At 48.4% G+C, this 23,167-nt stretch overlaps 2 protein-coding genes across 5 annotated transcripts in view; one reads left to right on the top strand and one right to left on the bottom strand.

The window, feature by feature from the left end:
* NECAB2 (N-terminal EF-hand calcium binding protein 2) overlaps positions 1–23,167 on the bottom strand; it is an 88,057-nt gene that overhangs the window by 63,903 nt on the left and 987 nt on the right. Inside the window, exons 1-2 of one of the 4 annotated variants that reach the window (XM_013296034.3) lie at positions 21,355–22,569; positions 9,667–9,691 (exon numbers count right to left, since the gene is read on the bottom strand). In XM_013296034.3, coding sequence (XP_013151488.1) covers positions 9,667–9,691; positions 21,355–21,392 — 63 coding nt within the window. In that variant the 5' untranslated portion in view covers positions 21,393–22,569. Of the gene's footprint in view, positions 1–9,666; positions 9,692–18,998; positions 19,223–21,354; positions 22,570–23,167 lie in introns of those variants that run through there. The other 3 variants (XM_055818966.1, XM_027781079.2, XM_013296035.3) reach the window with 3 other exon arrangements.
* The window catches only part of PRMT7 (protein arginine methyltransferase 7), a 165,435-nt gene continuing 156,754 nt past the window's right edge, over positions 14,487–23,167 (top strand). The window contains exon 1 of the mRNA XM_055818950.1: positions 14,487–14,490. The gene's annotated coding sequence lies outside the window, so the exon portion shown is untranslated. The remainder of the gene's footprint in view (positions 14,491–23,167) is intronic.

Here is a 23,167-nt window from a genome sequence, read left to right as displayed (position 1 = left end):
GAGTGGAGAGAAAGGCTGGGCAGCCACCAGAAGGGAAGGTGCTGGGCAGAGAGGACAGCCAGGAGCTGCAAGCACAGCCCTGGGGTGGACCAATGTGTAAATATGCTTAACAGTCACAGGGCAGCAGGTACCGCAGGCTGGCAAGCACACTGAAGGAGACCAAATATTAGGTGATGCTGATTTTTTAATTTTTGCTTTAAGTCAGGCTTGATATTCCAGCTGCAGGTTTTACAGCAAAAGGGTAAGGACATAGGTGATGGCCACCAACACTGCAATGGGTTTTACCTTGAATAATGAAGACAGGGCATTCTGCACCATCCCAGTCAGGCATGTGAGCTACCAGATATCCACTGAAGTGTCAGCAAGCCAGCTGCATGGAAGGCTAAGCGCTCTGTTTAAATAGAGCAGCTTTCTCAGCTGTGGATAACCCCCCGACCCCATCCCCTGCACACCACCATGTGCAGGTCACGCTCAGACTGATAGTGCCTCTGCTGCTCGCTGTCCATAAAGGCTTTCTAGGTCCCTTCTGTTTTGGTAGCCAGCTCTCAGCAGGGAAAAACTTTAGGAGCAGGGTAGGAATAACAGTTTTAGATAGTGATGGGCCATTGATTGATGCTGTGCAGAGATAGGTGGGATACGGACATTCCTGTTGTGGAAATTAAAGCTCACGTGCTGGCCACATCATTGACTTGAGTTCATGGGGGGGTTTCTGGGCTGGATCCAAACCTTGTCCAGCTCAGACCTTCCTTGGCTTAAGCCCTGCACTAGGTGAACTGCTGTATAAGGGTCAGCCTGCAGCACGTGAGGACGCAGCTGTGAATGAAGTCCTAACCCTATGCACCCAATTCAAGGTCTACTCCAGAGAATTAAGGTGGTCCAGCCAAAAAGAAGTATAAAAACACCCCTTGATTCTGCAATGCACTTGCTAACGAGGAGCGACATGAGAAGAAAAACAGGTCCTAAAAACTCTCGGCTCTTCACTTCTGTTACACGCAGTGTGTGCCAGATACCTTCATATCTTTGCTGAATAGAAAAAAGCAGCCCCAAAAGGGCACAAGCAGTCGAGAAGTGCCCTTTCGAGCTGGTCAGTGATGAAAATTGGATCCTAAGCTTACAGGGTTTAAGGGTGAACAGAAGTACTGGACACATCCAGCAACAGCCGGTAGAGCATGGCCAGCAACCACCTTTCACAATTTCTGCATTCTCGTGTAGAATGTAAATGCATCATCTGGTTGATAGGTTTTGTTTATGATTTTGGGAACAGCACGTCCCAATTTAAACAGATGTCATCTCTTCAAAACCATGTGCTGTGAACTTTGCAAGGACTTGGAAGGATAACTGAATATACAATAGAGAGAGCTAGGAAATGATACAGGAATCTAAATAACTGAAAACAGCTTCAAACTTTCTCCCTGTAAATAAAGGTCATTACACAGTTTTACAAGGTGGTTTTGACTGTCACATGAAATCTAGACTATCTAAATGCAAATCTTTCTCTTTTTTTAAAGATAAATAAATTTAGACTGGTTGTCTGGTCATGGAAGAACCAACAAGATTTATCTATACTTAGAAAACCCGATTCATCACTGCATTTTTCCACTTATATGTAGGTGGCTGCTAATACTGGTTTTGTTATGCAAGAATTATGAATATTCTCACTTAGAAACTAATGATTTGATTTGGACACACCAGCGGGCTATGAATAGCTCAAGGTTTTCCCTGTGCGTGAGGAGCAGTAGCCGCACAGAAGGTAATTACCTAGGTCTGGAAGATAAGTGGGTTTGATGAGTGGTAGCCCATTAGGGCAGGGACTCCAAAGCTCCCAGGAGCTCACAGTAAAAGCGTAATTTCAAAACAGATGAAAAGTTATGGCTGTGGCTTATTAGGTGTTCAGGGTCTTTTTAGTCTGATATACATACACCACACACACATATATATCTATGGAGGTATCACAGCCCTAATCTGGCATCTTTTTAAGATCTCATAAAAGCACCCAAAGCTACAAGGTCTTAATTTTTCTTCCCTGATGCCTTGGGTGCCATATTATTGAAGCCCCAGCTGCTCACCACCATTCAAGACCTGTGCAAGGGTGTTTTCCAAAAGGGCCTCAAATTGATGGGGGAAGGTGGGAAGACAAGTTCTTCAAGCCTTAAAACCACCTTGCAGACAATTACCACACTATATTCCAATCAAGTAGATTTCTAAAAATGTTTCAATAAATTAACAAGGTAATCAATAATAGCTGCCTGCTATTTCTAAACTCAGAATTGCTGCAGAATGAAAGTTTTTTTGCCCAGCCATCAGATGCCGTAAAAAAAAACAACCCAAAAGGCTCAAATCAGATGCCAGGAAAAAAAAAAAAAAAAAAAAAAAAAAAAGAAAGATGGGCCCAGGCAGGACAAGCAAGCTGAACAGTGACAGCTTCTTGGGTTTCTGAAATAAGGAGAGCACTCAGGTACAACCACCACCATAGGCAGGACACCAAGCAAGCGATACACAACGTTTGGCACATGTCATGATAGCAGCGCTGTGCTTGGACTGAGATCCCGACTTCCTGACCCAGAAGTGACTCCTTCAGCCTGCAGCCCAGAAGCCCACCAGGACATGAAGCATTGGAAGAGAATTTTAAAAATCAGGTCTTTGGCCCATCTGCTCACCAGTGCCGTTTTCTCCTTCCCCCTCTCCATGCATTCCCCTGTGCCCCCACGGTGTCTGAACTGAAGAGGCGTTTTCACCCCTTTTTGCCCCAGTTTCTGTATTAACCACTCAAGCTCAGCAAGGGGCATTCTCAGAGTGAAAGGGGGAAAAGGACACGTTTACACAGTGACCTGGGTCCAGTTGATGTGAATTTGAGCTCTATGCACATCCACAAACACCCATTTCTTCCTGTTCTAGGCTCGCTACAGGTGATCAAGATAATTTCTCCATGGCTGGAAAGGGTGGGTGAGACTTTGAGAGTTATTCCCCATAAAAAAATTCCCAGATCTTCAAAGTCCTTAGAAGAACAGCCTCTGCTTACAAACGAGACATTGAAGGCACACAGCGGCAGGGAAGGGCTGGAAATTGCTGGGAGCTTCACCCACATGCTCTTTTGGAGACCCACCAAGCCAGGACCCATTCAGCCCCCTCCCTCCACTGATGGCCACGGGCTTTCCCTGCTCTCCCCCCCCCCTCCTTTAATCAACCTCAAGCCTCAGTCTCTCCATTTGCATACTGGTGATTAACAAGACTGATTTCTGCTTAGGGAAAACTTACACTTCTGCCACGCCTCGGTTCTTTAGCATAGCAAGCTGGGGCTGAGAGATGCTCCTGAAGTTTTTTTGTTTACTGTTGGGCAGAGCAGCTCTGCTGGTTTGCAGGTAAGCAGTGGAGTTTGCTCTGCTCACAAGGGCACAGCCCCACCGCCAGCTCACTGGGCTCCTTAGCCAGTTTGTCATCATACTGGTGTCCAAAGACATTTACGTTTCCCTCTTGTCTGCGGCTCCCATCGTTGTAGTGCAATTTGCTATGAGGTTTGCAACACACAGACTGTTACTTATAAAGAATAAGAGCATAAATCTCTTTTAATGAGCTTTTAAGTGACTAATAGATATCTGTGTGCAGCTATATAAAGGACAAGCCTTACTGGGATGGGAATGGGCGCAACTCCATTGTCCTCAGTGGCTCTTACCCAAGAAGCCCTTCCCAACCACCTATTCCCGCGGCATTCCCGTTTCCTTTTTTCCTTTATTAGCTCTGTTATGTCCTCTACAGGCCTTGAACTGACCAACCAGATCAACTGAAACTGAAACCTCCACTCAGCACACTCCAGATCTCTATGTTAAATTTATAAATGAAATCAGCTAATACGTGTTCACACCTCATTGTATTTCATATTTTTTTATAACAGCAGAAGCTACCCAAGACAGCATGTGCTGAACGGCTTCATTCCCATCCACACCTTCTCTAGATACGATAAACTCAAGGGAGAAGCAGAGCGGTTTGGACCAGCCCTTGGTGTAGAAGTCACAATGACAGCAGCAATAAGAAGGTGCCAAGTTGACGAAACCATGATGCTAACTCATCCCTGGGCACTGTCAAGTGACATATTGTGCCACTGCCAGCTCATCTTGACGTTTTCTGTAGGTGCTTTAGAGCCACATGATGAGGCTCTGGCACGTTTTCTTTTGCATGTCTCCTCCCCATCTCATCTCCATGGTAGAGGTCCAGAGCAAACCACCTAACCCCTGGTGCCCAGCCAACCCCATGGATGGGGCATTTCCATGAGCAAGATCTAGTAATTATGGCAAAACCCACTGAGCTAAATCACAAGATTAAAGCTGGATGCACTTCACATCTAGTTACACTCCAGACATGGGAGCTGGGTAGTTGCAGTGACTGGAGATTTCAAGATAATAAAACTCCAGTTTTTGGGAAGCAACATTTCTGTAATGAATCATTACCAATTAGGCTGTTCTGTCAAAATAAAAGCATCTTAATCTTTCAAAGAGAATCCCTGGCTATTTAAGTTATAATTGATTAACAGCTTTCTAATGAGAGGATCAAAGAACATCGTAGATAACTCAGATGACTGACAGCTCTGCTTCAAGACCCTAAAACAATATGCCTCCATTTCCTTACCACATGCCAATTAAACGATTAAGTATTGTTTACTGGGACTGGGAAGATTACAAGACAGTAGGTGGATTTATTAGCAGAAAAAGGAAACACACTCCTACACAGAAGAAAAAGATTATTTTGAATGACTAACAGCCAAGTTTTCTTCTAACAAGGAAGAGCTGCTTCATTAGCAGTCTCTTAGTACATGTAGGCACCAAATCAAATCACCTTAATACAAGTACCTGAACATGGCAGGGACAATAATGTGTTTTAGCATCTTGCACCAAGAACATCCAATTTTCCAGTTTTACATGAATTAACAATTTATGCCACGGAGCTCTGGAAGGGGAGGAGGGAGAAGCTCTTGAACTCACACCATCAGGCTCCATAGTTACCGTGCCTGAACCAGCCACATTGTTTAATGCAATACATGCCATTTTTACCAGGTGGGGGGAATTAAAAAAAAAAATAAATCAAGATGCTGAAAAGATTTACAAATTTAAAACCACCTGACTGTAGGAAGCGGCACATCAGAAAATTCCTTAGGCTTACAATCCCCACTTTGTTTTTTAGGTGACCCTTTAATCACCTGATTGCAAAAGTTAAATGAGATGTTCTAGTTAAACTAGATGGCAAGAGCTGAAGGTTTTTTTGTATTTCACCCCTCTGTTTCTGTAGGACTCCTACGCAGATCTCTAGGGGTGGCTTTAGCACAGATGAGGAATGCAAGGAGCTGCTGGTTCTGGGTGAAGCCACCAGTCCCTGCCCCAGGAGCCCACCACCCCCTATGCCACCACCAACAGCGCCGGATAATGACTCGTCTCAGCCGGTTAATTAAAAAGAGCAACGTCCCTGCCAGACAAGAACCTCTGCAGGTGTGGAGACAGCAGAAGCATGTGAGCAGAGTGAAGTATTTTGGGACCCTGTGAGCCTGCGCTTTCAGCAGCCTGCCCGGGGCTCAGGGCCCCTTCCTGGGATTCTGGCAAAAACTGGACAGTGTAAGGTTTTCCAGCGGAGGACTGCGTATGGGACACAAACCCCTGCAGCGAGACACGAAAGCTGCAGATGGATGCTTCCACTCTTCCTTGGAGCTGTACCAGGTAATGCCATGAAGAGACTGAATTTCAACAAATCCATATATTAAAGGCTAGGATGTCAGGGAAAATTGTGAAAAAGAGATCCCTAGGGATATTAAATACAAAGATATTACCTCTGGCTCTGGCAACCTCTGAGGCACAGTTTGCAGGGAGGCTGTACCGAGGGAAATATTCCTGCACATCTCCTGCAGCGGCTGCTGTGAGCCACAGGGGACTGGAGAAGCGGCGGTGGGAAGCCGTGACCCCAAAAGGCTGCAGAGGAACATATTGAGCTAATTACAAAGGGTGGAAAACTCTGTTAGCAAGAGTTAAGCAGCTATGAATGGCTAGCAAAGCTGGCCACTGCAACTGGCAGATGTCTGGAGGAAAAAAAAGCAGCATGTAGAAGGATGTCAGGAATTCCACTGCAGGACGTGCAGTCCTTCAGAAGGCAGCCCCAGGATGGCAGGGACAGCCCTACTCAGCGCGGGTGGAAAGGGGCCACACTGAGACTGCCACGTGCTCGGCCACCTCACCTCGCAGGAACCGACATGGGGGTAGAGCTGCCACTTAACGCCACGCTGCGCTGTGACAGCCTGTCATCCAGGTGGTAAAAAGGGAAGGGCAGCATCCCATTTGCCTGGTGGCATTGGTCCCACGGAGAGCACCGCGCTGTGCTGTCCAGACAGTGTAGCTGTAGGTCACCTGCATTGCAAGCGATGAGAGTGGATGCAGAGATGGAGACAACTCTTTCTGCAGAAAGCATTTGGCCTTTATTAACAGAGCCAGCTGTCCCCCCTGCAGTGCCCGTCCAGGGTCAGGAAGAAGCAGGACAAATTTCAGAATTGCAGCTGGAGCCAGCAGCCTCGCCAGGGCTGGGGGGGCACCTCGTCTCACCTAGGGCTGACATCTGCACCCTGGCAGTGGCAGCTCTCACCCTTAGCCGTTCGAATTCCTGCCCAGCACCTTCTTTGACAACAAACCACCAATGTAACCACCAGACATCGGGGTAGGGCTTGCCTTGCTGGTGCCTATCCGTATCACTCCAGGCTGATTAAGGGTCCTGACAAGTCAGCCCATCACCTTTACATCCAATGCATTAACAGCTACCAGGTGGCAGAGGTGTCACTGGCAATCCACACTCATTTTAATGTTTTGTGACCTAGACAAGAAAAGCTCCAGTTCTTCCAAACCATGCAAGCATCCCTGTTAGAATTTTAATTGGGATATTACGTGCTAACATGGAGTAAAGATGTTCAGACAAAGACCACCCAGGGGAATACCTGCAAAGGAGTGAACACCTTTTCATGCCTGCACAGCACGGTCAACCAAAGAGACCGTTCATCCACGAGCAAAGCTCCCCATGGGCATTGTGTGATGGGGTACCTGGCCCCCAGGAGGGTATGTCTGCTGGGCGCGACAGCAGCTCCATGGAGAAGTGTTTGGGTGCCCAGGAAGGCTGATGGACACCCCAAGGTCAGCTCTATGGGCACTAATCTCTGCTTCTTTGCTTAAATCCAAACTCCCTCTGGTTGGACGAGCAGGACAAGAAAATGCTTCTAAGCATCATGCTGTCCCTGAGCCACTCACCGTCTTCCACTCCACACACAGTGGAGTGATCCTACCTGTTATCCATGTGGACCACTTGCTTGAGCCTTACCAAGAGAGAAACATCCAGGGAGAAGACCATGGGGGAGCTGGGCAGATTCTTCCCAGGGGGATGGGCAGCGGTAGAAACAACAGGTTTGCTCTTGCTGATGGAAGCACCTTGTTTGGCCTTTACCTGTTAGTCACGCTAAAACACAGACGGAGTGTTTGCCCATCATTAGTAACAGTGTAGAAGGTTGCAAAAGCGGGAGATTTGGATGGATTTTAACAACAGCAAGGGAAATGGCCAGCAAAAGTCACCAGCTTCCCAAAGGTATGTTGTTCTTCTCAGAGACCCATCACCAGAGCAGACCAAGGGGCTCCAAAGGCTCATCATTTCCCCAAGATGCAGATTCATGCCACTGGCACCTACCAAATACACCAAGAGAGCTGCCCCTGTGGTGAGAGCTTCACTAAAATTTAACCTCGACAACCTTGTGATGTGGTAAAACCACCAAAATGACAGCTTCGCCCTCTTGGCTGGGTTGGCTGGACACATCTGTTTTCTCCTGGCAGGCAGCAGCTCCCTCCACCATGCTGCAGTGCCCAGGGAATACCAAAGCTTGAAGAGCAACTTCTGAGCTACTTCACTCACCGGTCCTAGAAAAGCCTTAATATTGGCACAACAGCCAAGATTTTGTACTTGGAGTTCTGATTCTTCAGCCCCATCGCAGCTGTTACAAATTTAACTGAGACTAAAACAAAAGTGCAGCATCGTTTGGCAGAGCTCAAAAAGCAGTCACTGGAAATAACTATATCAAGACCAGTACGTCAAAGTGCATCCTTTCAACCTTTGTTCAGCAGAGGAATGTTTGTTGTTGAAAAGAAAAATTGCTGCTTTAGATTTCAGCTGCCCTACACAGAGGCTGTCCTAGAAATTGGAAGGAAGCTCCGGCAGGAGAGAAGCTAAACATGGGCTGAACAAGGAACGGTTTCCCAGGTTGAAGTTTGGAGTGGCATTTTCAACTTCAGACTGAGATGGGAATAATTAAGCACAGATTTTAGCCTGGTATCTGCAGGCAACCAAGACATTGAGGACTGTAGTCCAAAAACCTTGCTAGACTCTTCCTGATGGAGAGCAAGTGGCAGGTAAGGCTTCATTACAAGCTGGCAACCCTGGCACTCGGCTCCGTGGGGGCAGGCACACCAGCCAGCAGAAGGCAAACAGGCAGCATCTCTCAGAGGCAGCATCTGATATTTCATCAGGCAAAACCTCGGGGTCTCCGATTTTGCAACAGCTAAGTGCTCAGGAGGCTGTGCAGTACAACAGCCCGGGGATCAAAAGCACAAATTCACTTTTCCCTGTAAGCAGCACTTGGAGGGCTCTGCCCTCCACACCAGCCCCGACCCCCACCCCACCCCAAGCATTCCCCTCCCATTGCACAACTGCTCAGCTGACCCAAGCAACAAATCTCAACGTCTTATTACTGTGTCAGTTGTTATAACCAAACGCCCACATTAACAGGGCATTTACTTTTGTACACCAGCCAGCTCACAGCATCCTTCACTGCCTTCCCTAGGGATGGCGACCACACGGATCTACAAGCTCTTACGGAAATCAGGTATCACCCTTTTAAATCTGGTAGGGAAAAAAACAAACTCTCCCCTGTGCTCCTCTGCACAACCCTCCCACACGTCCCTCTGCAAACACACACAGAGTTTTGATGCATATTTAATTTTCCTCTTGAACAACAGGGAAAGAATAGAGACTAGCTCTTGGGATTTTAGCTAGGAGCTAAAATTAAATTGCTTTTCAGTGTGGAGAGAGATCCTGGGATTGGACCCATTGCTTCTTTTTCCCATAACTACATTCTCTCACAGCAGAGCCGCTCTCTCCTTTCAGGATCCCAAGTCATTTAAAGAAGACACCTCTATATTATTCCCCACCTAAGAACAAGACTTGGCTCAACAAAGATGTTCAGCTTCCTACAGGCACAGACTGAAAACACTCATCGATACATGTGCTCCTTGACGCGTGTCGAGTCCTTCAGGAGCCAAACTACTGATATTCACAGATGAAGTCTGTTTTGCAAAGCTATTCCAAGATTATCAAGAGGTGTATCGTCACTTATCACTTAGCTGTGATTTATTTTTACGTTCTTTCTTGTGAAATTGCCCCAAATTGGGTGGATCCCACCCTGGCAACTTGCACACTACTATCACATCTGCTCTAAGATTATCTTGGCCAAAGAAACAACAAAACCTTTTCTGATGCTTACACCGTACCAGCGTCAGATTCAATAAACTGCGGGACATTTGAACAGTTAGATGTTGCTATCAGGGAAAACGGTAATACTGACAAAAGTTCAACCAAGAAATGTAAAATACAAATTTACAGACTTACCATTTTTGTCAGCTCTTCTGAAAATCTAGAATTGAAAGAGAAAAAGAAACATTTTTATTATGCTGTTCAACTTGAAAGGGTGAAGCCCTTAGCACCATGTTTAACCCCACGCACAGGGCAGGACCACGCGCTCCAGCCCCTCAAGAGCCAGCTCAGGTGCTTTGCTGAGCTCACCCTTCCCAAGTCTCAGCCCATCATCCTTCAGACCCACACGATGGGCCACCACTGCTGGGATAGACTATCGACATGGTTGACTTTGGAATAACTGGTGGAAAAGGAGCTAGCCAGCAAAATAAAGATAACACAAAATGCTTCCAGCAGTTCGGGCATCTCCCATCACCTTCACAGAAGAAAGCCAAAAACATGGAGCCAACACAAGATAAGTACCCGTTAAAAAAAAATCGATTACACCATCCATGCAGCCAGCCCAGCCAATTTCTCTAGCATCAATAATATCCCTTAAATTAAGTTCCACAGTTCTGCACTTCTGAAACATATTATTTACAATATTAAAAAAAAAAAAAAAACCAAAACAAAACCAAAAAAACCCCCCACAAGTTTCCTGCGTGGGAAGGAGATTATATTTAGACTTAAAACTACAGTGTGGAGGAACAGCCCACAGAGAGGAATCAGATAGCCCTTTCAGAAGAAAACAAATCGTAATAATGTGTAGTACAGTAGAATTTGCCAGGGAGAAAGACAGTAGAAACAACTCCTATTTTTCTGACTAATCTCATTTCAGGAAGACACTCCTGACACAATGCAATAGCAAGAGGCTTGTGCAAGGCTCAAAATCTTACAGGTTTCTGCCAAAAACAGCTGCTAGCACAGGTTTTGCCATAAGTTACAAAAAAAATCAACATGCTCATAAATTAGGCAGAAAAGGGGAAAACATTTTCATCATCTCTTCAGACCTGGCCCTATTAATTTGAGCAAGAGCAGAGATTTTTGGCTGTACAAAGACATTTCCCTGTGGAGGGAATAAAAACACCAACAGGACAGATGAGAGTCAGCCATAAAATGGAATCTCTTATTTTCTGGGTCATAAAATCATTTAAATTAATAAATAAATAAATAATATCAGAAAAGAAACTGCTGCACAAAGCAAGAAACCCAAGAGACGAACTGAATTGCAGAATGTGCTATTTAAGTGAATATGGTTTAATTAAGGAACATTAATCATTTTTTTTGCCCAAAGTTCTTCTTAGGCTGCATAAGGCAAGGTCAAAGATGGACTTTGTAGTGTGCTTCAGCAGAGGCAAACACCTTCTCCTTAAGCCAAGCCTAAATGGGGGGAGTCACTAAGTCCCAGCTTCAAGAGAGGATCATAAAAACCCTACAAGGACTACAGCTTGCAGCCACTCCAAAACTGCTTACTTCTTGGGCTGACCATTTTTTAGAGTAATTAGAAGTTGGGGGGGGGGGGGGGGGAGGAAATCCTACTGTCTCCATACTTACGGACTTCATCGAGGTTAAATACGGGTTTTAAAGGGCCAGCCAGCCATGGCTTGTCTACGGGAAGAAAGAATAAAGCCAGGAAGGACAAGCAGGACCCAGCAAGCCCCATGGCTTTGGTACACATCACCCAGCTGTGCACAATATGCCTTGCCCGGAGTGTGAAATATTCCTATTCTCCTGGCTTGGCCACCTCAAGTCCTCACTCCCCACGAGCACCTCCAGATGAAGCACTTTTCTTTCTAGATGCTGATTCTTTCTGGGCTTTTTATTTCATCACCACATCCTTCTGGTGCTGTTCCCACTGCTTGGGAACAAAGGCATTGCATCGAGTCTAATACAGAAGCAGCGCTGTCTATTTTAAGGTCCTGTGGGAGATCACCGCCCTGCTAAGCCCAGAGGGAGAAGGGGAAGGCAAAAACAATCGGTAAAATGTAGCTTCAAGTGGGATAAAGGCTCAATCTGCAGTGCTCTGTTCTGTGGAGCCACCAGCCTTCCCATGAATGATTGGAGCAAGGGGGGGGGGGGGGGGGGGGGGGAATCAAATTAAGAAATTGAAGAAATGTTAAGAAATTGAATTACTTATGTCCAGCTTCACTAAGTGAACTTTTTAGGGCTTTAACTCCCCCAGATACTCCTAGAAAGTATGACCATTTCTAAATGAACACCCTGATGGACGATCACATCATTGCGTTACCTGCCGAGGTTTACTCTACAGGACCAAGCTGTTTAGTTTTTATTGCTAATGAACAAGATTTATTCTTCCAACTTAATTGGACCACCTAAGATTTGCACACACAAAAAAATATTAAACAGGACGCCTGGAGAGAAAGCAATTTAAGATAAAGTCATCTGTCAGCACAGGCAGGCAGTACATCAAGGTACGAACACTGGAATGAGCATCAGGAGGCTGATAAAGACATAATATACTCGGTGATAGATCAGTAATGCTGCCAAAAACGCTGCTTCTGTGAAGACTCAGGATTTATGCTCTAGCTCCGCAAACAAGAATGCCCTCCCACACACAGCCTGAAGATGCCCTCTGTTCATGTTTTGAATTAGTTGCTCCACTGTGGGAAGGATGTGGCGTGCTTTTGGTAAGGGAAAGGCGTAAGGTCTGGTGATGGAAGGAAAAACGCAGCCCCTCACACCTCCCCTATGGACCAGCGGGGCAAACCCCCGAAGGCAGCTCAGTGCTGAGCTCCCAGGCAGCTCAGGCAAGGAAAAGTTCCCACCAGCTCCAGCAAGGGGGAATATAAGCAAAGATGCTGCATCATCTCCAACACAGAGGTTGTGAAACTGGTCCACCCCGCTGCCGCTCTCTGCAGGAATGCAGTAACTCCATCGCTGCTATTCGCTCTCAGCAGCAAAGCCGCTTCAACTTAGTCAAGGCAGCAGCCCTGGAGATCAGCGAGAGCGGAGGTGATGAAACATTGATGGAGAAACACCCTGTCCTGCCAGGCCTTCGGCAGAGATTGGCTTCCCGCGCCTCCAGCCCAACCAAGGACTGTCCCCAGTGGCCGAGAGCTTCGTGAGGCAGGAGCCCGCAGCACCGCGCAGCCTGACCAGGGATGCTCTTTCCGCTCCATCACCCCCAGTTCTCCAACTGGTAGGGCAACGCGCCGCTTTTAGACGGTAAATGAGAAATTATCCAGTCCAAAAACTACTACAGCAACCGTCTCCCCCATCAGCTATGCTTTAAAACTATTAAGCAAGTCTCCTGAAGCACAGGCGAAGTCACATGGTGAGCCCACAGGACGCCCACAATATGGGCCAAATTAACCCATTTTATAGGAGTTTCGCAGGCAATGCATGCAGCTCACTGTCTGCAGCGCACTTTTTCCATTTACCAGGTGCTGAGATGAATATAAACTCTGTTTTATTTAGAGCGAGGAACCTCTCTCAAGATTTCTAATAGCTTTTTTTTTAAATGTACATTTTTGCTGTCGTCTCAAATGGCTACTACAGCTATTTGGCTGCCAGAAGTAAGCAATTCAAAACACTAGTGGTAATAATAAACTCGAAACAAATGACGGTTTCAAATTTAAACATTCAGTTCTGCCTTCTCAAAGCTTCTGGATGAGAATATGCGACACTAGGGGCTGCTTAATGGAGGTTTTCTCAGCACTTTTATTAAATTCACACAAGTACTCCCCTAACAAGTCTAAGAATTATTACAGGGCTTAGAGAGTTTATTATCCCTTCAGCAGGTTAATACGATGTTGATTTAAAATAGAGTGTAACTGAGCAAGAATTTTGTTTTCCATCGTCATCTTGGTGCAGAATGGAGGACAAAAAAACCCTAAGTCTCCTGTGTTGAGGAAAGCCTATGGATGTGAAAGCATCCAGATACACCTAAAAACCCAATTAATCTGCTCACTAAGTTCCTGCATTCCTGTTCTTTTTTTCTGTTCCTCTCCCTACAAGTCTCAAGACCTCATCTAGAGCCAAGACAAGGTTTTATATCATGTATGGACTTCATCTCTCTAACTCCAGGTACCGGAAGAGATTTCCTCTCCTATAGCCTCTCTGTGTTGCTTTTTCCAGTAATAATGCCAGAAAATAATGAGCTGAAGCTTTGCCACTTTGGACTACATCTTTAGGCATCATCAGGCTAATGAACTTTCCCCATGCATGGGGAAAAGCTGGATTTTGGTGTTTTGCTAAGAAATACACCATTGGTGTGGAAATACTGTCCCTCCACCTCCCAAAACAAGGCTGCTCCAGAGCTCTAGGTCTTCTGGCATTTTTCCCACTCCGAAGCAGATATCCTCTTCCCCCCCCCCCCCCCCCCCTTTTCTCCCCAAGAGAAGGGAGTTAACACCATGTCCCAGCCTCTTTTCACTCTTCCCTTCTCCTCAGACTTTACCTAGCTGTCCTAAATAAAAGTTGTGTGAGACAGGTAAGAGTTCCATTTGATGTCCCCACCTACACAGTACTAAAAATTACTGTTCCATAAACACTGGCCCTGGGTGTAACTTCATTTTGAGCACCCACTACCAACGCCCTGATGAGAAGAGGGAGGATGAAGTCTTCTGTGCAATCATGTACCTTGCAGTGAGCAATCCCTGAACACACAGAGCCCAGCCGTGCCCTGCCTGCATGGCTTGAGGGGACGACTTCGAGTCATGGATTTCACATAGGGAGGAGGAAAGAAGAGGAGAATTGCCTTCCCGGTTCACTCAGAGAAGTAAGAAGGTAAACAAAAACACAAGGGGTGAATCAACCTTAAAAAAAAGAAAAGGGGAAAAAAAAAACCAACAAAAAAACCCAACCCACGGAAGGAAAAAGGTCAAAGCAGAAGGGGATTGGGAAGGGATTCCTGTGGCTGCAATAGCTTTGCTAATAAGGACTGCACTGGAAATTGCATTATTGACAAAGTTGGAAAACTGTGCCACTTCTTAGATTTACATTTGGAAATGCACCCTTGGCACAATTCTCTGTATTTTCTATCTAAACACCTGACTCAATCCTATGGGGCTGAAAAAGTGGCCATGTAAGAGAGGGTGCAAGAGGAGTCACTAACAGAAGAGCTGGATTTGAATTGATCTTTCTGATCCTGTCAAAGAAGGAAAGAGGCAAATAAGGGTCAAAATTAGTTTTCAGCAAAAGACAGAGCAAACCAAACAAAAAGCTTCATCTGATCTGAAATGAATGGCGCTGCTTTCTTCAGAAGCGTTTAAAACAAAGCCAAAAAGCCACGCAGGTAGTCACCACTGGCAAAGCCAGAAGGGAGGCGGGGATGGCAGTGCCCCTTGGAGCACACAGCTCCGCCACGAGGATGCTCACCCCTAGCCGAGGCTGACCCTTATTTTAGATGCCAAGTAGGAGATGTTCCCTTTCAATGGGCTCTCCCTGGTGTAAAGGAGATGGAGCATCTCTGCCTGCAGCCGCCGTGGCTGAGCAGGTCTGACGTGCACTGGAGTTCACACGCCTGCTGTCAACACAGGTTTTTGACAGTGACACAAAGGCAGGGAGCGATGAATGAGGACAGTCGGTAAGTCAGCACTGAAGTGCTCCCAGGCAGAGCGATACCTGTCTAGACATTTCCCATACCTCGGGAGCCTCCGCTTCAGCTCTATACTGCGTGTGGGTTCATTCACACTCAGCAAATACATCTGATATACACTTACCCCCCACACACACACCATAGTCTCCTTGTCAGAGGTCTTGTGACATTTGAGGATTGGTTCTGGACTGAAAATGCCACCATCCCCACACACGGATTTGAGCAGCACTGTGACAGCTTCAACTTCTTTTTAATAAAGCAGTTTTGCCCTCGTTGATGCAGAGAGGAGCTCAGGGCATCTTCAAACAGCCCAGAAGGCAGAGAGAACATAGCGTTACCACAATCTCACATCATAAACTCCGGATAGGCATTAGTTATCTACGGCAGATTACACACGCTGCCAGTCCTGAGGTTCTGGCTCTTGCAGACGGAGCAGCCGTGAGCAACCCAGACCCACAGAGAGACACCCAAGGGCAACCTCAGGACGGGTACAGACTCTTGGCTCAACCCCAGCCCCTTATGCTGATTTAACAGATGTTTTAAGACCTTACCATTAAATGCAAAGTGGTATCTTCCAGGCTCCTAGAGTGACATATCACCTCCGCTTGATCTGCTACCACCACTGAAGAGCATCTGTCACCCCCTAGTTTTACTTGCTGCCTATTTTAGGCAATGTGTAGGACTTGAATATCTTCTTCATTAGTTTGCTACCAGGGTTTAGTTAATCTGCTCTTTTTTCACACTTGGAAACCTATGATTTTGAGCTGAACTAGTAAACATTATTCAACCTTTTTTAATCCTTTACCTGAAAGGACGTGGGAAAAATAGAAGAAAAATACTGAAACAAGCCCAAAGGTAAGATTCATCCTCCACGTGGCAGCAGCCAGGTTGATGGCAGAAGACATCCAACCCCTTTGTTGTATTTTGTTCTTCCTCAGCCCTCAGGTTTGCCCCACACCACCACAGTTCTGTTTCTTTGGTGGAAAGGGTGTAGGGAACTTTGTGCTGACCCACCAGCCACACTCACGGTCTGGAGGAGTCAGAACAAGCTCATCAGGGATGGCTGAGTCAAAGGAATGGAAGAACAGAAGAGGAAGAAAAAGTGACTAAGGTACCATTAGCGTCAGAGCCATCTTACCTAATTCATAGCCAAATGAATTAAGCCAAGCTTAACCCTCCTTCTCCAGCCCCCGATGAACTGCCTACAGAGCACACCAGCTCATGTGAACGTGTAAGTTAAATATAAAATCTTACAGGTCTTTTACTTCATCGCCACCCACAGAGAAGTTACACTGCTCCGTGGCTGGGACTCGCTGCTTCCCCAGCACATCCACATAATGCAAAAACGTGAATGAAGTAATTGGGAAACGTGTTCTCATCCCTGAGGATTCGGTGGGATCCTTGGTACTTTTCTGCTAATGTGTGAAAATTAACCTAAATGCATGTTCCCATGTTTAAACTCTTTGTTTGAAAAGGCAGGGAGGGTCTCATGGTGCACTTGAAGAGCCCGTTACAGTGAAGTCACAGTTTCAGTTTATGTTTCTGTTGTAACTGGAAAAAAAAGGGAGAGAAGCAAGTTCTAAGGGAGTAGGAAAAAAACCCTCCAAACCCTTAAATCTTACATTTCCAGCATCCATTTCTACTTTCAGCAGGTGAGAAAGGGCACCCAGTCCCCTTGTGAAAGGGAAAAAGGATCTGCACGCCCAGCTCTGTAGTATTTCCTACCGGTTAAAGACATTCTGAAAGTTCATGGCTGATTTTCTCAGCTCAAACCTCAAAGCAGGAAAAAAATCCATTTAAAGATGGTAAAACTGAACAGATAAGATACCATTTTGGTGGGAAAAGTCCTAACTCAGGAACCTCTTGTATAAACTTAATGTTGCTTCCCAATTGAATTTATGCTCTGAAGCCTAGATTCCACATTATTGTAAAATTTTGGTATTTCAGGGCAGGTAAGAAAAAGAAAGCCAAAAACCCACAAACTGAAAACCCAAACAAGTTAACTTAACAGACTTAAGGGTATTAGATGCATTTACCTTTTCAGTTTCCCTGTGAAGCAGCATTTCCTACAGCCTGCAGCTGCCCAGCTGCTGGCCCGTTTCACCGGGCAGGACCATCCATCCCAGCCCTCTGCTCTCCAGGCTGCTTTGGGCACCTTGGTAGACCCAGTGGCACTGGTTCATTCAGGGAACCAAAATCCCTGTCAGCCCAGGGTGCTCAGACGTAATGAGTTTCGGATCTGCCAAGCCATGCCTGCCAGGGACGTGGTAGAAGATCCAACAAATCATTTAGAAAATGCAAGGACTTGCGTGGAAGAGTTACTACTGCCTAACTCCAAGGAGGCTGGAGGAGAGTGTGAATTATCCTTTACTACAGCCAGTGTCTCAATAGTTTATTTTTGCATTCACTACTTTTTTTTTAATAAAGCTAGGAGATAGCAAAGCTGAGGATCTATGTGTTTAATTACTAGATGCCGTGGAAAGACTGTAATTACACCAATTACACCGTTTGCACTCCAGTTGATTCCACCCCATTCTGCCAATTCATTTTAAGTGCAAATAGCCTCGTTAGTTCCCTAATCAGGAAGCCTATAAATACCGCAGCAGTGGCACTAAGCACAGCCCTGCCTGCCTCCCCAAACCTGGGTAAGGGAGCCCTGGGTCCCACACACTCGCAGGCACTCAGGACCATGCTGCCCAGCTCCCCCTGCACAGACCCTCCCAGCTGCAGCCCTGCAGGGACTGGGGTCCAGGATCTGGGGTGAATGGCGGACGCCAGGTGTACCCCTATGACCAGCTAACCTGGGGCAGCCCACGGTGCAAGACCCATGGGGGGTTGCAGGACCTGGAGTCCTGCATCCCCATCCAGTCAAGCTAATTGATTAGGGATCAAGAGTGCATTCCAACCCCAGCCGGTCCAGAGGCTGCAGGACCTAGGAAAGGGGCTGCAGGACCTGGGGTGCACCCTCATGTCCAGCCACTCCAGAGGATGCGGGATTCTGGCAAGGAGATAAAGGATACAGGCTGCATCTCCATGCCCAACCAGTTAGAAAAAAATACGCAAGACTCGGGCTGCACCCTCATGCCCAGCCACTTTGGGGGTGCAGGGGCCCAGAAAGGGGGTACAGGATGCAGACTGCACCCCTTTTCCCAGTTGGTCCGGGAAATGCAGAACTTAAGTGCATCTTATTCCCAACGGTCCCAGGGTGTGCAGGGCAGGGGAATGCAGGAGCCCGGCTGCGCCCCTAGCCCGCCGCCAGTCCAGGAGGTGCAAGATCCAGACAAGCAGGTGCCAGGACCCGGGCTGCGACCCCCTGCCCAGCCAGCCCAGGGCACAGGATCTGGAAAGGGGTTGCCGGATTTGGGCACTCCTACCCCTAGACAGCGCGGGAGGTGCAGAACCTGGTCTGCACCCCATCCCCGACCGGCCAGGGATGCAGGAACCGAGGAACAACCCTGGTGCCAAAGCCGGTCGGGGGTGCAGGAACGGCGGGGCATGCAGCATGGGGTTGCGGGAGCCGGGGTGCAGCCTCTTGCCCACCCGCTCCGGGAGACGCCGGACCCGGGAATAACGCCGGTCCCGAGCTGGCTGGATGGGACAAAGGGATGCAGGACCCGGCTGCGCCCCACGCCCACCCAGCCCGCGGGTGCAAACCCCACGCGAGGGGGTACAGCTCCAGGCTGCACCCCTATGCCGACCCGGTCGGTGGTGGCAGGACCCCGCAGTACAACCCGTGCAGGACCCGAGGAACAGCCCCGATGGCGAGCAGGACCCGTGCGAGCAGGGATGGGGACAGGAGCCGCGGTGTCACCCACGTCCCGGGGTGCGGGACCGGCGGTGCGGCCCCGGGGGTGCGGGACCCACTCACATCGAGGATGACGGAGGTGCCCTTCCTCTGCTCGGCGGCGGCGGCTACGCCCGGGGTGAGCAGCTCCCGCTCGGCGACAGCCTTGTCGCTCATCCTGGCCACCACCCAGCGCAGCAGCCCGTCCAGCCCGCGGAGCGCCGGCGGCGGCTTGCGCAGCAGCAGCCTCTGCACGCCGGCCCGGCAGTACCGCGCTGCCTGCTCGCACATCGCTCAGCCCGGCCTCATGCCGGAGCTGGGGGCTCCCTCCTCCTCCTCCGCCTCCTCCTCCGCCTCCTCCCACCGCCACACGGCGGGGGGGACCCGCGCGGCTCCTGCCCGAAGAGCAACTGGGGGGGGGGGGAGGGGAGGGGGGCGGATTTTGGGGGGGGGGGGGGGGGGAAGGTCACCCCCGAGGGGCCCCGCTGGGTGCTGCCTGCCTGCTCCCACCCCCACACAGCCCCTCCTGCCCTGCTCCAACACAAAGCAGCCTTTTGGGCATTTTTTATCTAAAGAGAGTATTCCTGTTGCATGTCCTCTCACCTCTGCAGCCCACCCACCCACCCCACCCCACCCATTCTAGCAGCTCTTTGTAAGGACAGCAGAGAGCAAATTTCTTGCTAGTAAATAAAACTTGCCTCTGACGCCCTACTCATACTCCAAGAAGTCCCTGTAGGATGAATAGCCATCCCTATAGGATGAAAATCCAGCTGGAGTATTGCAGCATTCACAGCTACAGAGCAACCCACAGTGCTCAGCTGGACAAATATTTCTAATCCTGTGACTGTGTATTATGAGGATATCCCTTTGCGATATTCCTGTGCACACCTGCACAGGTGAAGATCTAGGCTTGCAGTAGGAGCAATACATCTTCTGGCCAAAACACCACTAGATCATTTCATCTCCCCCACACACACTTGAGGAGATGCTCGCATTTTGAGTTCACACCCAGAAAGGCAAGAGCTCAGCCCAGCCCCTCTGGGGGTGCCCAGAGCACTAGAGTGGCCAAAGGCTCCCAACAGCCTTTCCCCCCACCCAGCCACAGCAGCCAGACCCTCTCGCAGGCAGCTCCAGGGGACTTTGTACCCCACCAGGGCCACATCCCCAGATCTGAACATCTCTGATGCAGGAGCCAGCAAGCCCAGCACCCCTGTGCAAGCGTTACACACCTCCCACGCTGAGCCCTGTGCCTGACCTCCAAAGGAGGAACAGCATGACCAACAGCCCTGACCCGCTACCGCTTTAAGAGAGAAAAAAAAAAAAAAAAGATAAAAAATTATTTCTTTAAACAGAAAAAACTTGGCAGTGCACCAAGACCCCCCAGGAAAGCCTTCCTGGAGATACTATTTAGCCGCCTCTTCTAACCACCCATCTTTATTCAGGTAAATTAGGGTGAAACCTTGCTGTTTGAGGTGGCAGGTGGGGGAACGTGCATTTTTCTCTCGCTGCTGCTCAAAGAAAAGTGAGTGGGAGCCCAGTTCTCTCTGCTGGAGTATGTGGATAATGGCTGGAGGCTCTTGAAAGGCTTTTCAGTAGCTGGGGCACAGAGGTGTGTTGCAGTAGGCCAGAACACCCGTGGGCTGAGCCCCTCTTTCACCAAGCTCTCACCTTTCTGGGTTTCCTTCTTCTCCAGCAATGCAAAATTAATGGGGGAAAACAGAGGAACTTCAGGGGGTTGATGTTGGCTCATGGGAGCTGTGTGGAACGCTTGAACAGTTCTGTGTTCGTTTACAGGGATGCTCAGAGCAGGCTGGTGTACAACCCGGTCATCACTCAGTCCCCACTCACAGCTCACAGCAAAGCTAATCGAAGGCAAGACACGTCTTATCATCCTTGCCATGAGCTTAGGATGGCATCCCTACACACCAACTGCTGGTGCCAAACAGCCCGCACCCCTCATGGCCCAAATTATTGCACTTTTTTGTATTTTCACAATCCTCAGGTTATTTATACGCTTCTTTCTCCTTTAGACGTCCCTCTGCTAAACGACTGGTTCAGACTGTATTAGCCACACACATTTTAGTATTATTATATGCTCATTATTTAAACTATTTACTGAAGAAATTTATAAAGAAGGTTTTCTGAATTTTTCTTTCCATGTGCCATTGAGATTCATTACTTGACTTGGAAGTTTGCGACTATTTCTCTATTTCTGTCAAAATCAGTTCATGTAAATGTCAAAAACAGCTCTGTGGCATTTAAATACTCATTTTTCCTCCTAAATGGGTCTAGATAGAAAAAGTTTCAGCCACTCAGACATTTGGAAGAAGGCCCTCATTCATACTGGGCTGTGTTGCTAGGGGCTTAGTTATTCCCAAGTTTCCACGAGGCTGAAAATGGAAAAAGCAAGGAAAAAAAGGGGAAAGGCAGTTCTACTTACCTGAGCCAGGTGAGAAAACACAGGAACCCCCAAGGCATGTGCTCAGGCTGGTCCCAGCCCACCCATCACCCCCCAGCCAAGGGGAGGACAGAGGCACCGATGTCAGGTTGGGCTCTGTGTGCCAGAACTCATCCCCTCCTGCCTGCCCAGGGAGAAGGGGCACTGTCTGTACTGAGCAAATAAACACGACTGCAGCCCGGGCACTGGGGCTTTGCCAGCCTCCCCTGCCACCACGTGCTACTGGTCACGGCACTGCCCAGGTCCCTGGCAAGAAGCCATCAGCCAGGGCCAGAAGAAGAAACCAAACAAGTGATGGCCACGTGGAAACAACAGGGTTTTGCCTGCTCTAGAACACCTGTCTGCCGCTTGAGCTGTGGCTCCCTGGCATCCAGCACACTTCTTGCTCCTTTGTTAAAGGTGGAGAGAGCAGGACCACCAGCAGCCACCAGCTGCCTGGCAAGCTTTATGCATGCGCATCATGCAGATGCCGAGTGGCATAGGAAGAAATAGGAGAGAATGGAAAGGAGACAAAAAGTTAAATCCAGGCAAAGTTCATCCCGGTGAAAGCAATGAGCATTAATTGCAGGTCTGGATAAACTCAGAGCAGACAGGCCACACAGCGTCCCACAGCAGCAGAGCCCATACGCAGAGCAGCCCACTGCCTCTGCTGCTGATCCAGGAGCATTTTGCTTTCCACGCTGCTTTGCAGAGCTCAAACGCTGCCCAACGGCTGTCAGGGCATGCTGCAGAAGGAAAGGCAGCAGCTGCAGCTCCACTTTCGCCTCCTTGACATTCAGTAGTGAGCTTCCCCACTGCTGCCCTAGCCAGGGCACACACACGTGGTCCCAGACCACTGCAGTCGAAGGCTCCAGTAAGGATGAGAAGGTTGTTGAAGGCTGGGAGAGATCAGACATATTGTCCCACACCCCCAGCTCCAGGTTCAGAAACTCGGAGATCTCAAGAAAAGGCTATTGCCACGCCAGTTTCAAGTCTTGATCTTGGCCCAGTGCTTTTCCCTCCCTGATGCGTGTGGTGCTCGGCACAAAGCGTTGGTTTACCCCCATCAGTGGCGATGTTTGCTCCGCAGGCTTTCATAGAAGGCTCAGCCACGTGCTATGCCCAATATTTTCCAGCAGTTTCTGGAAAGGCTGTTGAAGCAGGAGCTCAACCCATGTGCTGTAATTTCAAATGAGAGGCCACCTGAAGAACCCAAGGGCTCCTCTGAAAGAAAGGTCCGAGACAGAGCAGAAGTCCTGCCTGCAGCCCAGCGTGGCAGGCAGAGCCAGCGGCTTTCATCTCCCCTTTGAATTCTGCCTGCTCCCCCTTGCCCCTCGGCGCACAGCGGGGAGTTGTATTTAATTAAAAACTTCCAACAGGCAGGACCTGCAGCCTCAGTTGGTGCAAAATGTCACATATGACTTACTAATATTTACTAATGACTGAGGGATTGAGGTTAATCTAATGGTTTGATGGCAGGAGGAAGGAATGACGACCCCGTTACAGAGATGGGAATTAGTAGAGTGACAATGACCTTGCTGGCACAGCCCAGGGGGCTGGAACGGCTGCTTTAGTCCCTGCACTAATTTATGTTTATTGTAATGCAACATGTAATCACCAGGTGATTTCATACCAAACTTATACGCCAGGTTTGAAAACGCCACACTGCCCACAGCACCAAGGTAACACACTGGTCTGAAGACGAGCCAGGAAAACCATGTACAGGTGAGCTGTAAGTTAACTCCTAAGAATTCAACAAACCCCCTCCCCCTCTGCACTTTGAGGGGTCCAGAGCTCGTGGTTTGGGGAACACAGC

Source organism: Falco peregrinus, chromosome 14 (assembly GCF_023634155.1).
Source record: "Falco peregrinus isolate bFalPer1 chromosome 14, bFalPer1.pri, whole genome shotgun sequence".
NCBI classification, from domain to species: domain Eukaryota; kingdom Metazoa; phylum Chordata; class Aves; order Falconiformes; family Falconidae; genus Falco; species Falco peregrinus.
Note: the sequence above shows the minus strand (reverse complement) of the source record. Positions and strands in the feature narration are given on the sequence as shown.